The following is a 15,926-nucleotide window of genomic DNA, read 5'->3' as shown; positions in this document are numbered from 1 at the left end:
GGTCAACATATAGCTGAGCTTTGGACGCTTTGAGGAACGCCATGAGGCGTGCGGTGAATGAGGCCACGAAGATAGACAGCATCCCAAAATCCAGAACGTTCCACAGGTGCATGACGTACTCGCGAGGACCGTCCATCCAGATCTCTTTACACTCGGACCAGATCATTCCTGAAACACACACACAGGAGGTTTTAATCCAGACTTTACACTGCAGTCGCAGAGGATGAGAGACATTTTATTTGCAGTTTTAACAAATATGAGGAAATCTCTCATAATACAGTACTTGCTCACATCATGATGTCAATAAATCACCTTTAATCTTTAAAAAAATGTTATCGTCCAAACATAGTTACAAAGATATTCAACAAACACACACACACAGTGCAGTACACCAATAGTATGCACTACATTGTCCGCATTGTTATTTACTCAATGTTATTTAAGTCTTGAGAGCGAGATGGCAAATAAGGGTTATAAAGGGTGCATGTGATGACTGTGGAGGCCCCCCATGCCTGAAATCAATTTGGGCCCCCAAATCACAAAGTTATTTTGTAGTATGCTTTCAGTACGAATGAAAAACACAGTTTTTAACTAGTTATGTATTCCAAGTTTACTCCTGTTATACTTGAAGTATTTTTATCAACTAAAAAGTTTGCCAATTTAGTCCCAAGCAGTTTTGAAATAGTAGGCTGCAAACATACTCAATTACATTGATATTAGTGTTCCTAGTAATTTGAAAATGAACTTGGTAACAATTTATAATAAGGTTCTATTAAAAAAAATGTGTTAACATTTTCTGTACATTTTTTTAACAATGAACAATACAGCATTTATTAATGTTAGTTCATATTTATTTCAGCATTTACTAATATATTATTAAAATTAAACGTTGTCACTGTTAATGCATGAATTAAGATGAATATCTGTATTGACATTGACCAACATTAACAAGGAATAATAAATACTGAAAAAATTAATTGTTCATTGTTAGTTGATGTCAGCTAATGCATTTATACTGAAAACAAATAGCACCTTATTTTAAAGCATCACAATGCTTGAATTTTATTTAAGTAGTTAATTAAATGAACTTGAAATATAGTTATTTTTTGTAAGTCTTTATGATATTCTTCTCTGTTTCATTGTAAAGTCTGAGATTTTTCAGATCCGCGCATGTCACCTCAACATGCAATGAATTGGAGTTCTCAAAACAGAAATGTCATAACATTCTTATAGTCACATTAAAGGACTCAGAGACCTGTTTCAACACGTGGTGAATCACAATTAGCATCATTCCGTTACATGTAAAAGACGAGACCACACACAGGGACACACACACACACTAAACCAGTACAACCATCATCCATCAGTTCTTACCTAGAACCCATTTCATGATGAGCAGCTCTGTCCAGGAGAACTGGGTGGTCTTGACACGGAACACCTGTCGAGGGTGGTCTGTTATGGTCTCATTCGGGAGGTTCTTTACCCCCTCTAAACGGTCCGATGCGTTCAGAACCAGCAGACTCAAGAAGATGGTGAAAGAGACAGCATGGGCTACAAATTTCATGAAGGGACTCCGTAATATTTGCCCCAGCTGTGTGTGAGAGAGATATTAAAATTATTGTGTTGAAATTATGTTATTAATAAACATAATTTCACTTCTTGAATTATTTCCTGAACTACATTTCCAAAAATGCATGCAGATACAATAGTATTGTGTTGTTTGTGAATACAAACTTTCTTTAATGTATTTAAAATCTGTAAACATTGCGTTTTATATAATTTATATTTTGACCATTTCAATTGTCTGTAAATAAAACGATACTTTCATTTGGGGATTTTGGAGAAATGATGTGACTAGTTCACAGAATGAAACAAAAATGATCATTGTTGTTAAAAATAGTAAATAAATAAAAAACATTTTGAGATTTTCCACGGCTGTACATTCAATCTTATTTCTAACCCATAAATCAATAACCGCAGTGAAGTTTCTCTCATAGTCACATCCGTCAAAAAGGGGTTGTAGAACTTTATTGTGTTCTCAGAATGGTCATGACACCGTGTAGATTGGAAGCGATGCGACAAAATACAATAGAACGCATTAGAACCCATTATATAAAAAAATTGTCCACACTGGATGTGGTGCGACAGGACAATTTTATTAGAACAAGCCGTGTGTCCAGTCGCATCACGCCAGTCGCGTCCGGTGTAAACACGTGTTAGATACCTTTCAATTATTGTAATGTCAAGTTTTTTTGAGATGACTTGAGGTTTTGATTGGCCCTTGAATTGGACTTGAAGTGTTTATCTAACTGAAGATAAAAAAATGCTTTTAAAGCTTGTGATGTGATCTGTTTAGATAGCTCAGAGACGACTTTAGTTCATGAAATCTTCCTCCCGGCTCAGGGGACACAGGTGTGTTTTTGTGTTACCTTGCTGCAGGGCATGATCCAGTAAGCGATGGCCAGGAAGGGCAGACCGACGGTGACTCCCAGAACCATCAGACACTTCACTCCAACGGACTGTTGTCTCAGGCCCGGCAGATTCTCATACCAGATGGTCAAGAGCTGCTGCTGGCAGTTTGGATGAGCCACAAACTAAAACACACAAACAGAGAAATAAACAATATGACAATTAATAACACGGCGGCCAAACTGTGACAGAACACGTGTGGGAGAAAAATCACCAGAATTCGGTCAAAATTTGTTAAATATGATCACAACTCATCAAATTGTTGAAATTGTTCATCTGTTAGCATTTAAATTTTTATATATTTTTGTTCAATAGCAAAATCCACACACGTATATTTATTTAAATTAATTATGTTTCATTATATTTATATTCAGATAATATCTCATATAGTCATGTTCATTATGTGATATTTTATTGTTAGTTTATCATGTTTATTATATAATAGCTATATTCACATATTTAGGCAAAGTTTTGTTAAATATGTACACTACAGTATATGTAAGCAGCTTTATTTGATTTGGGGTAATTGCAAAAAAGGAAAACTCTTTAACACTGTTCTCGATGAGAAAAGTCAACGCAACAATTAGATTCCTGCGATACAGGAGGCATTTTTTTGGTTTGAAGTTCTTCTTCATGCACATTTATTCATGAGGAACAGCTCCTGACGTTCTAATATTCGGTGTGATGGCTCTCTTAAGATAGCTGGATGCTCTAGTGTATGTCAGAAAGATAAATTAAGACACGAGATGACACAGAGAAAATGTGATATTGATTTGATGTGAGCCCATGGACTTCTGTGTAATCCAGTGCTGAACTTGATCTGTCTATAGAAATGTGTTAGTTTGTGTGTGTGTTCAGAGGACATTAATAGAAAATCTACTTTATAAATTAGAAACCATATAACACAGCCAACACATACTATAAATACAAACACTCACACAAAAAAAAAACAAGCACACTTCCTATCACACACGCACACACACACATACTTGCCATCAACAGTGTGTGAGTGTTTGGGATGTTGTGACATTAAACTCTTTAAGGTCACCGGACCCTACCTGGTTGCCATAGTAACTGTCCTATCATCCCTTCTGATTGCTGTTAATTTAAAATGCGTTCGTGTCTTGTGTAAAACACTCATCTGAATAAGCGTCAGAATTTTAGCGCCCAACTTTGAAAAGCAATTATTTGTATTGTCATTTGCATTCATGCATAATTTGTATTTTAATCTGCATAATCTTTTCAAAGATGAATTTAAATCAGTTTGATGTGCATATAATTTAAATGTCACATGATTTAATGTGGGTCATTTTAAGGTAGAACGCTCTGCTTAATGGATCGTCACTTATTGACAGAAACATCAAAGTTCGATCGACCACAATCTAAAACCGATTCAGAATCACATGACCGTTGACAGTTGTGTTTGCTTTCATGAGCTCAGGCTTCGTATTAATCTGGGGCGACAGCAGTCATTAGCCTCACATTCATTGGTTAATGAGGCCGTGATCTTTTTAAACTCACAGATGAGACATAAAACAAATCATTTTCATATCGTCAACCTGAATGACTTCAGCAGTTCCTCCAGAACTGAATCAATAACAGAATATTGACTCTTCACTAAACATTTTATTGCTCTTTTATAGTGTAGGACACTTATGCAGAAGAAATTCGACCTTCATTTACTCGTCTTATTTAAACTTTTCACAGTGAAAAGAAGACCGAAGACATGGTCTCCACACGGTGAAACTGAAGAACATCTGAGGCTGCAAGCTCTCTATCGTGTACTCTCGGGCTCCATGAAATAAAGTCAGATCTGAACAACCCCAGAAGAAGATGTTTTAAAGATAAATATCAACTTTTTAGGAAGTCTTGGTTTCTTCAAAAAATTGTTTAGGAGAAATAAAAGAGAAACAAATGAGACAACTGTTCAAACCCACGAATAGTATGGAGGTATAAACTGATAGATTTGATATATACATTTGATAAGAAATGTTTAAGTTCACAATTCAATCTTTAATAATAATGACTTTTGAAAAAACTTTCAAAAGTTTGACACATTGTTGGAATCTTTTCTGAATATCTATATGGAGACTTTGTTAGATTTCTAACACTGCCATCAGGAGAAAATCTGAGAGGAAGATGAAATTTAACCCAAAGTTTTTCTCCATTTAATCACAATAATCCAAATAATTAAGATATTAAGATATTTTTACTTAAACATAAACATGCATAAACCGTGACAGATTTAATGCTTGATGGGTGAACAGTCTTTTGCGAGACAGTAAGATCTCTTCTGAAATTTTAAATGAGACACAAGTAAGTTAACTATGTAGAGGAAAATAATGATTGAATCAAATTTTGAATGTTTACATTTTCTGGAAATAAAAAATGCTAGTTCTGCTTTCCGTTCAATATATATATACACATCTTATTCATCCCTTTGGCAGACACCAACATTCAAGGTATATATTTAATCATTATGTGTGTTCAAACCACTGATCTAAATGAATGACTGGATTGGCCTGGAACGCTAAACCAACGGCAGGAGGTGAATCCACCGAAAGCGACTGCGCGCCATCTTGGTTTGTCCAACTGACAGAGAGCGCCATTGACTTAAAAAATGACAAATTTTCAGCTTTTTAGGTGCAAGTTTTTAGTTCACACATGTGTTTAAATTAATTGTTACTTCTATTGTTTTTCAAATGTTTATGTTTAGTTTGGGTAGAATAGCGACATATAGAAATCAGTGTATAGAAGGGGAGGGTGTCTAGCTCACTGTTGTAATGGCACATGTGTAAATGTTTAGAATCAAATCTTCATGACTTAAAGAATATATACAGAATGTATTTATGTTTTTAGATTTCAGAATAAGCACATTTGTCATACAGTATGTTATGGTCTCTCAAAGTCTGACAATATGATATTTTCGCTCACTCTATATTTACATTTATGCATACACTTTTTTCCATAGCGTCTGACATTGTATAAGACTATACATTGTATCGGAGTATGTACAATGGCTGGGATCGAGGCCATGACCTTGGCGTTCCTAGCGCCATTCTCAAACCACAGGAAAGCTATAACATACAAGAAAATTCCTGACTTTAAATAATTTACCATTTACATGCTCAAGACATTTTCGTTGAAAAAATCTACTGTGACACTTTAGACATGAAAACGGAGACTGGTAAGTAACTGTTTTATCATTAACATGTGATGACGCCCTATTCATTTAAAAGAACGTTTGGGCATATCAACATGGCAGTGAAATGATGTCAAACTCATAATAAATAAGAGGTCAAACCCATGACCTTTGGACTCCTAATCACATCTCTCAACAATCCACATGATTTAAGGTTCTGAGTCAGAAAGTGAGAGGGTTTGCACATCTCGGGATGGTCCATCCATACATTTTCTATCTTTTGGAATGTCTAGTTCCACCTCTGACGTCCGTCAGCCCACACCTGTGCCCCATCTGCCATCAATTCTCATCCAGCAGACGGAAATTTGCCGCATGTATTTTTTCTCTATTTGAATAATAAAGCATGTATAATGTATATGTGTTTTAATATGCAGCAGGAGGATGAGAACATCTTCACAGGTTTTTCTTTCTTTACTGCCAGTGGTTCACTGACACTTATATAAAGCGCTTTCATGCTAAAGCTGTGTTGCAACAGAATGTATTGTTAAAAACACTATGGGAATAAATTCACCTCAAAGGTTTGCGAAATGTGTACGCGTTATAAAAGTGACGCTTGCCCGAGTAAACACTTTAATGCTGGGAGACTGGACACTCAACAGAATTCACAATGTAAGACCTTACGATACTTCTGAGACGCTTTCAGAGAGACTGCAGAATCAGACGGCTGAGTATCTGAGAGGTTTCTAATATAAAAGCCCTTTTACATCATTCATGACATCGTTCTTCAACTCATAATGGACTCGACAGCAGTGTATGGCAGCACTTCAACTTCACAAAACTACAACATTGACTGCATATTTTCACAGTTTACATTGTATAAGTTCATTGATGACGCCTAGCATCTTTAATATGTCATCTGACTCGACTCCTACCTGACAGATTATACATTCAGAACTACACCTGTTCTGTGGTTGAGAGAAGAACATTTCTCATAATAATGCTGAGAGCCTCTCACACTTGAGATCATCCTTACAGAGAAAAGCACAGGGTCGATGTGATTGTGTACTAAAAAGGAGATAGTTCTGGACATGGAGCGTCTAGATGCAGAAGACTGAGTGACTATCTGAGACACAGTCCACCAATCAGGAGCTCAGGTCAAAACCTCTCCTCCTCTCATCCTCTACTCTTCTTCTCTCATTTTATCGTCTGTACCCTCCAGATATTTTCTCATTCTCATCTACTCGACTAACCAAAACACACTAGGAATCACTTGGAATGCATTAATGCATTTGACAGATGCATTTATTTGATGTGACTAACATTACATGATACTATACATTTGTGTCCGGGTATGTGCCATCCCTGCCATCCCATGCTCTAACCACTGAGCTACATGAAAGCTTATATATACACTATACAATAATATAAAAGTATAATATACAAACTGTTAGGTTTAGGGGTATGGTTGGGTTACATGCTAAAATGCGTCTAAAGTATGCGCAGAAAGTAATAAACGTACACAAAATACCATGTCTGATTATATAAAAAATCACTCCCGTACTCGTCATGATGAAAAATGACGCCCCCCTCTGCTAACATTACTCCACCTTCATACATCCGTGTCGTTTTCACACCTAAGAGAGTGACGTAGTAGAGATGTATTTAACACGTCTATTGCACGCTTCGGTGGATACTGCGTTGAGCCAAAAGTGCTCATCGTATACATATCACAGTACAAGCGTTGATGACTGAAAGGGCGTTCTCACCTTTTTCACTTCGTATTTGATGGCGAGTTTGACTCGGGTCAGACAGGGTCTCAGTTCTGTGGGGGGGTTCTGATCCACATCACCGTTCAGAATGGCCTCCACTTCCTGGGTGTCACGACAGAGATCCAGAACACCCACCACAAAATCCTTACACTGCATCGACAACTTCCTGTAGTCATTCTGAGAAAGAGAGAGATGTATAATGAGTCAGAGATTTATTCTTTAGGCCCAAGAGGGTAAACTCATTCAAGACTTTGATAATCCTGATGATACAGTATGTAGATTTGCACATGTAGGAATGGGATCAACACAAACAGAGCTGAACTTTGGACACGTTACAGTATTCTCCTCAGGAGAGAGGAGGCGTTCTGCTATTTAAATTAGTCTCATTAAAATCATGCTGTGTAACAGACGGCCCAGAGAATGATCTATTGTGATATCAAATCAACTATTGACAGAAAAGAAAAAAGTGCAGCAATGACTGACAGAAAAGTAAATGTGTGTTATGGCAGGTGAATTGAACAACTCCAGAACACACCGTCAACCTCCAAGACAGCTCAGAGAGCCGCACACGTGAAGTCAGAAAAAGCGTCAGAGCTGGAGGAGTCTGTCTGTCTGTCCAGATAACAATTACAGTTATTCAGCCCATTCAATTTGATTTCATGTCATGGGCCCTTTCACGGGAAAAGTGAAGCTTTTTATTTCTCAAGGACAGATCGAAAGCTGAAACAGATGTGCTGTTGAGCGCTCAGAATTGCTCTCGAGGATAATAAGCTGTCTGTCTGTCTTTGAAAAGCCAGCGTTCCTGTGATTCCATTCAGTCATGTGTATCTGAACCATATTCTGTTCAAAGATCCAGAGCATCCTCAAGAATAATCAGTCTGTGAGTCTCGTCCTGTCTGTGAATGTCTTAAAGGGACAGTTCTGTCATCATTTACATAACCTTTAGGATGTTTCGAATCTTTGACACAAAGAAAGATATATGTTAGAATTTTAGCCACTTTCAGTTGCGACATCTTCCAGTACCATAGTTTGGTTTGTGTTTAACACAAAGTGCGATATTTTGAAGCATTAAGGAACACAAATTGTTTTCGGGCACTTTTGATTTCCATTCAAATTTTCCTACTATGGCAGTCAATGATGTCACAGAATTGAAAATTGCTAGCATTCTTACAAATATCTTTTTCTGTTTTTATCAGAACAAAGTCATTTATACAGGTACACTGTAAACTCCGATAAGTTAAGATAACTCAAAACATTTATGGAAACATATTAAAAACTTTTAAGTTGATAACTCAATTATTTTGAGTAAAGAACACTAAAGACATCAGTATAGTAAACTGAAATTAATACATTTGAATAAACTCATCTTAGATTTGCTTGAGTTTCACTTATCTATGTTGTCATAAAGTTTTTACCAGTGTAATAACTTCAAATATAACCTTTTTTTCAGTTTTCCTCCTAAACAAATGCTCTACTCGTCCTCACAATGGTAACCACATTAAAATCACTAATAACAGAAAACTCTTTAACCTATTTTCGGGCATCGGCCCGTAGGCGGGCCGTCATGGCGTTTGTGGGCGTGTCTACGTTTTTTATTACCTTTGTTTTACATTAATTTTCGATCAACTGTCATAAACTATGCATCATTTTAAAGCTAAAACACTGAAGATTCGTGTTCTGAACTTTTTTTTGTAATCAAAACACCAGAGAGGAAAGGGTTAAATAAAAGTGGAAAGACCGGCCTTTCAAACGTAAACAAAATAAACGGCACTACTTATCTTTCAACTCCTTTGGTTCGGATCAGTTCGGACGAATCCAAAAAAAATTTGGGTATGTTGTTTTATCAGAAAATTTAGATAAAGATAAGACGTTAAATGAAAGAAAAGAACAGAAAACTAAACATTTATAAGTCTCCTCCCATTGTAATTTTGAGATAAATAGATAAAATAACACTTTTTTGGGAGATTTTTGAGTGCACACAAAGCATGCTGGGAATAGCTTTGACGTTATTTGGAAGATATAATTAAATGTTTTGAGTTAAGTGACTCAAAATATCACAATAGTTAAACACACTTAAAAGTTGTAAGATATTTGAGTACAGTTTGCTTATATTTGAGTAGATGTCTGGGAATGAGGGTGAGCGAATGATGACAGAATTTTCATTGTTGGGTGAACTTTTACTTTGCATGGAAGTGATCCATCTGAGACCCACCTTGTAGATGGAAGTGAAGATGAATGAGCATGCAATACAGTATAAAAAATCATAACAGTTAAACAAAAATAGAAATACACTTTGTATGAGGAATACTGGAAAATCTCACATCTATAATAAAGACCTGGAGGTGCTGTGAGTGGAAAAATTGATTGCAGGCTGTTGAATAATTGAAAATGAATGTAAATATAAACAAGCTGGAGAGAGAAGAGTGGAGCTGAATGGACATTACAAGTGTTTGACACTAGCAGAGCAAATCACACAGTTGACATTGAAACGGTTTAGGCCATTTTTCTTCACAACACTTGTTCCTAAACAATTTGATTTTGTACTTTCGATTCCAATTTAAACTGTGGAGACCTAAACAATCAGAGTTCTTTCAGAGTGTGTGTTTGTTTTTGCAAACGTCTGCAGACTTACAGTACGTGCGTCTCGAGATGAAGGTCTGTAAGGTTCTGAATCGTTTTTCAAACTCAACCCCATATGAGTGTTTTTATCGGACTGTAAAGGCGGTCTGACCTCCTCTGTGTTAACGCAAATAAAATAGCATTCACTGCCAGTTTCCCTTTCCTTGCATTTCAGAAGCACTTATTATTTGTAGTCTGAAGTGGCCTGAAAAACTATTTGGGCAAAAGTTGTGTGAAATCTGACACAAACATTAACAAAACGATGACTCACAATCTGAGGGTCCTGTATATGTTTTCTATGTTCATAGATGTCACTTTATAATATATCGTCTGTTATTTCTCACTGTCTGTTTAGCATATCATGATAGAGTGGATATTAAAATGTCGAATGGCAAAAATTGCTCTACATCAAACATTCCCTTGAACACAAACACACACACACACACACACACAAAGTGAGTGATAACTGATAACAAATTCACCCTTTTCATTGTACTCCTGAGAAGAGATCAGTCATTCAGAAGGACTAACATAGACGCAAACTGAGAGAGATTCACATCATATCAGCGTCATTTTTCTTCCATCGATGCACATCTACATTCTCAGTCATTTACTAAACTTGTCTTCACAAAGTCGATGTAGATCCAATCCAATTCCTCACCATGTAAATTAAGTAAAGGTTGCAATGTTCACATCACTACAAGTGTTCGCACATAAATAACAAAAATTCACATGAAAGCAGAAGCTCATCCACACAGTAGAGAATCTGATCTGAGAATGAATGATGTTCTTTATTTAAATCAGAAAGCTTTGCCCACAAGACATCCAATGTCAGTGCATATAAAGAATTGCTAAATTGCATGTTTTTCTTTCCTTTCTTTTGCGTCATGTCTGATATGGCTGTGAACTTTTCCACTTTACGCCTGAAATTCTGCACCATGACACTGTTAATGCTTCTATATGATAAATTATGAGCGTTTTCCTCATTTGGATAGAGAAAATATTCTCTTTAACCACACATGTTCACAACAGATGCTTTATTCAGCCGTTACAATTTCTACTAAAATTACTGAGACAATTTCTAGACTTTTGCTTCAGTCTCATTTCAGTCATTTACCCAAATCCAGTTTGTTTACCACTAATAATCTACATTAATTTTATACCTCCATACTCTCTCTCCAAAGCAACTCCATCAAATCTCTTGAGCCCCAATAGAGCATCTTCTGAGCGATAACATTTGTCTCTGAGCAACAATTCATTACTTCTAAAATACTTTTTCAAATGTCAGAATAGTTGTCAGCATTTCAGACATTCTTTTCTGGATTACATTCCCCAGACAAGCGTGGTCTCCGGAACACACCTGGTGCCGCTGACGGTCAAACTTGTTCAACATGAGCTCTGCCTCGTGCGCCAATGAAAATGCCTTAAAAATGTCCACTGATCCCTGAGACCAACAAGAAGAATTCCATCAGCATCCGTCTCATCGCCACCGGCAACAGCACTGACGTCACCGGCGGCAACGGTATTCATGAGACATATGGAGTCATTAGGCACAAACAACCACACTGATGCTGACATGAGATGGAAAACCGGCTGCCACCTCTACACAAGAGTCCCTCTCTTCACTCATTTGGCTCTTAAACATGAAGTGCTTCGGTGAGATTTAGCTCAGAGACATGACAGCATCTGACCGCCGCTGAAAACCTGACAGAGTTTATATGAGGACGGGGACTAAAAACCTCTTAATAATTTGGAAAGAAGCGAAGAATGATTGGACTTGACAAAGCAATCGAAATCCGGTCTGTTCCTGTGACAGATCCAAGACGCTTCTGCAGGAACAAAAGACTTCTAATGTATTCCTGCGGTTGATTGTTATGACAGAATGAGCAAAAGCATCTAAACATGAGCAAAAGTTTCTCTACATGACTCGCAGACTTAAAAAACCTGCTACACTACAACAGTCTAGACTACACTTAACAAGACCACTTTAAACATCTGTCATAGAATACACAGTCAGGTCGTGTGCTCGGTGGGGATCAACTTTTGTGTTGTGAACGTACTGATTTCATTAAAGAACACGATATCATCATCCGTGTCCACGAGAGTGCCGTTAAAATGAAGTCGATTCTCAAATTCATTACCAAGCGCTCACATTGTCTGCGCCATTTTTTTGCGCAAGTTTTGGTCATTTGGCTCTCAGACTGTTGGACACCACTGAATGCAAAAAGGCAATCCGATCTAAACCCTCAGGAGACCTTGGAGAAATGATTCAGGCGAGAGATGGATCTGATCCCTCAAGAGCAGAATACAACCGGTCTGTCACACGGATTAGACTCGCACTCATTAGAGCGCAGTGTGGCTAGATAACAGATGACGCGCCGCTTAAACGTGTGGACGGTTTACTGAACACTGGACACACACACAGAGAAAGAGAGAGAGAGAGAGAGAGAGAGAGAGAGAAACAGAGAGAGAGAGAGAGAGACAGAGAGAGAGAGAGAGAGACAGAGAGAGAGAGAGAGAGAGAGAGAGCTCTCGGGGGATGAGCTGTGGTTAATTAAACACACTCTTGTGTGAGAAACACTTTAATTTACAGTTCTGCGACGGACGCACACGCACACGCCAGCATCTGAGCCCTGACAAACACATGTTGACACCTGCTCTGCCCGTTCAAGACCATCGGGACCAAAGTGTAGATGGTCTTCTTTACACATGTTACAGAAAATATCAAAAATATGCTTATTTGTACATTTTTATAAGTGATAAACAAGACGAATGAGACAAAGATAGTTCACTTCAATTAGATTGATCTTTTATTCTTAATACTTTTCTGTATTAAGTTAAACTCAGTCACCTTGGAGATACTTTATGTTTAAATTGAGAAATCGACTGCATCCAGAAGCAGGTACCTAACCGTTCTCAACAACCTTCGCATCTGATATGCACCAATGACGCCTTGACATGCCACCTACGTAGTTCACTAGGTTATGAAACATTGGAAGTGTGAAGAACATCAACCTGGATATTCTCTCTCTCTCCCTCCCTCTCCCTCTCCCTCTCCCTCTCCCTCTCCCTCTCCCTCTCCCTCTCCCTCTCCCTCTCCCTCTCCCTCTCCCTCTCCCTCTCCCTCTCCCTCTCCCTCTCTCCCTCTCCCCCTCCCCCTCTCTCTCTCTCTCTCTCTCTCTCTCCCTCTCTTCACATTGCTCTCTTAAAGTCAGATATTGTCTCATGTAAAGATTCAGCATTATTGCTGTTATTATGTCCTTTGGGAAGATGAGACTCAGTTTTATAAAGCGTTCATCTTTGGTTTATAGTGATTGTGTTTTAATTGCTCTGCTTATCTTTCCTCAAACACCATCAAATGATTTCTGTTTCTCATAAACATGCATCTACAGTTTGTTCTTGAATGATTCTGAACGGGTGAATCTCATAAACCCAAAGATAAAACTTCTCTCATGATTTATTTACTGCACGCCAGCTGTGTGTGACTTTCTTTATTCAGCTAAACACAAACAAAAATTGAATATGAAAATGTTGTAATGTTATGATCTTTATGGGATTTAAAATGGCAAAGCTCTAAAAAGCACATACAGCACATCCATCGTTTAAGTAATCCAAATGATTCCGGATTGGTAAATATATTTTACATTTGTGCATTTGGCAGAGGCTTTTATCTAAAGCGATTTACATTGCATAAACATTTGTCCTTCTTTAATGAAGTATATATTTCATATACTATTTTATTTCTATTTATTACAACAGAAACAAAACAAAACATATCTGATTGATAAATGAAAATATGTCACTGTCCTTTCAAAACTCATAGGTTCTTATGTGTCTTGTGACTATATATCTGTCATGCGTGTTGTATCACATGATGCTCATGAACCAATGATATTACGTCATTGTAGTGTTGCCATATTTATTTACATTTCAATCTAGATAAACTCAAATATAAATGATGTTCTCTCACAAACATATTGCTTTGCCTCAAAAAACCACTAGAGTCATTCGGGTGCTTTTCAGAGCATCATCATTTTAAGTCTCATTTTAGGACATCACCTGATCCTGTTCCGCTGAAGAAAGGAAGGTATCTAGATTGGGATTCAATGAGAGTTTTCATGTGTGAACCAGGCAAATGCCGAATACAGGATTCAAGGATAAAAGCCAGTTTAAAACCACATTAAGGATGGAAAGTGTAGGAATCCATTAGGTTCTGTGCCTTTTTTTGTTCATGCCTAATTTGTTGTTTGCTCACCTGCATTTAATTTATTATTATTTACAGTATATGTGTATGTATGCATGCAAGTTTAATTGTTAGAAATGCATGTAAAAAAGACTAGAAAGGGGTGCCGTGCTTTCCTAAGGTTTGGGAACCACTGATTTAACCTGACATGCTGTACATGCTTACTACTGTTCCAAATATTTTGTGTCCCTTAAAAATAAAACATATTGTGTTCAATGTTTTTACCTGAACATTTAAAAGAACACATTTTTAAGCTATAATTGTGATACATATGTTTATCGTACCGTCAAAATCTCATACTGGCCCATGCCTAGTGTGAACTGTTGTCTTACCTTAAACTCTGTCTCTATGTTGGCGAGGCGTGCGAGCTCGTTACTGAGCTCTAAAGCGGTGAGCACGGGGTCTTCGCTGGAGAGCGAAAGGTAGGCGGCGCTGGCGAGCCCTTTGTAGGCGTTCATTCGCGATCTGGAGTGGCTGAAGGAGTCTCGTCTCTGTTTCTCCGTGCACTCGCAGCACTTGCAGAAGTAGTCGTGGGGCCGTTCGATCCTGGCGCCCTTCATCAACAAGATGTGGACAATCTCGTACTCCTGACAGTGTGCGGCCAGTATCACAGGGGTCACGTCGTGGGAGAAACGCGTTCCGTCCTCATCGTAGGCGTAGAAGTCGTCGTCTCTCAACTCCTGCTCCAATGGGCTCAAGGTCAACCTCAGACCTCCGGCGAACGCTGGGTGGGCCAGTATGGCCTCCACGATTCGCACGTAGCCTTTGCTGATAGCCAACAGGAGCGCGTCGCCCACTCGGGCCATTCCATCCTTCTTCAGGAGGAGCTCAGTGACTTCCAGGTGCTCGTTGCCGACGGCGAGCTGCAACGCATTTTGGCCCATGTAGTCCACGCAGTTGAAGTTGAGCGTTTTGGACTCCTCCAACATCTTGCGGACAACAGGAATATTGCCGTACTCCGCAGCATCAAGGAAACGTTCCTCCTCTGCTGTCAGGCTTGTGCCACGCTCATTGAACATGTAGGCGGGGCCTCGGATGGCTTGCCGACGCCCCTTCTCTCGAAGGGTGGTGTGCCTGCGATGCATGACCTCTGACCTGAGAGACAGAACGTAGAAGATCAGCACATTAAGAAATCAAAAATGAATGTCAACTTGGTTCATAAGTTACTCAAACAGAGTGATGTCACTTTATCAAGTCTAGTGTACTTATAAAACTAAGTTAGGAGAAAGAACATTACGATTGATGGCGCACTATAACGTCAGTAGGTTACATGTGAAGGTTTTCATCTGCTCTGTTCACCACCCAGCACGAGCTTCCATTCACAATCACCCGTCAATAAAATAATGATTGAACCCTGCCAATCACGACCGCTTCTTTTAGAAACCTTACATTGGTCTTTCACCGCATGAGACAATCTGGCCTCTGAGTGCACCAATAATCAATAACATAAGAAAACAACCCAGGGTCGCATGACATGGACACTTGAGCGATAGCAAAACCCCGGAAAATTGCAAAGATTTTAGCACGTTGTGTAGCGGTCTCAAAGGTACGTGTAATTTTCCCTCACGAAAACATGTGGAGTGCAGACGTAATATTTATTTAAGTGGTGAGATCGTATCAATTTGAACCTTCTTTGTGGTCGTAGCCTTTTTTGATTTCACAAAAGCACCACAGGAGAAAATCT

At 38.3% G+C, this 15,926-nt stretch overlaps 1 protein-coding gene across 1 annotated transcript in view; it reads right to left on the bottom strand.

Moving 5' to 3' along the window:
• Positions 1 to 15,327, bottom strand: part of trpc7b (transient receptor potential cation channel, subfamily C, member 7b) — a 28,884-nt gene extending 13,557 nt beyond the window's left edge. The window contains exons 1-5 of the mRNA XM_056769524.1: positions 14,575 to 15,327; positions 7,378 to 7,557; positions 2,430 to 2,594; positions 1,375 to 1,591; positions 1 to 168 (exon numbers count right to left, since the gene is read on the bottom strand). The exon at positions 1 to 168 is cut by the window's left edge and continues 66 nt beyond it. Of these exons, the coding sequence (XP_056625502.1) occupies positions 1 to 168; positions 1,375 to 1,591; positions 2,430 to 2,594; positions 7,378 to 7,557; positions 14,575 to 15,327 (1,483 nt within the window). The remainder of the gene's footprint in view (positions 169 to 1,374; positions 1,592 to 2,429; positions 2,595 to 7,377; positions 7,558 to 14,574) is intronic.
• Positions 15,328 to 15,926: the final 599 nt, after the last annotated feature.

Source organism: Triplophysa dalaica, chromosome 16 (genome assembly GCF_015846415.1).
Source record: "Triplophysa dalaica isolate WHDGS20190420 chromosome 16, ASM1584641v1, whole genome shotgun sequence".
Taxonomy (NCBI): Eukaryota; Metazoa; Chordata; class Actinopteri; order Cypriniformes; family Nemacheilidae; genus Triplophysa; species Triplophysa dalaica.
The sequence above is the reverse complement of the archived record's forward strand: the minus strand, read 5'-3'. Positions and strand labels throughout refer to the sequence as shown.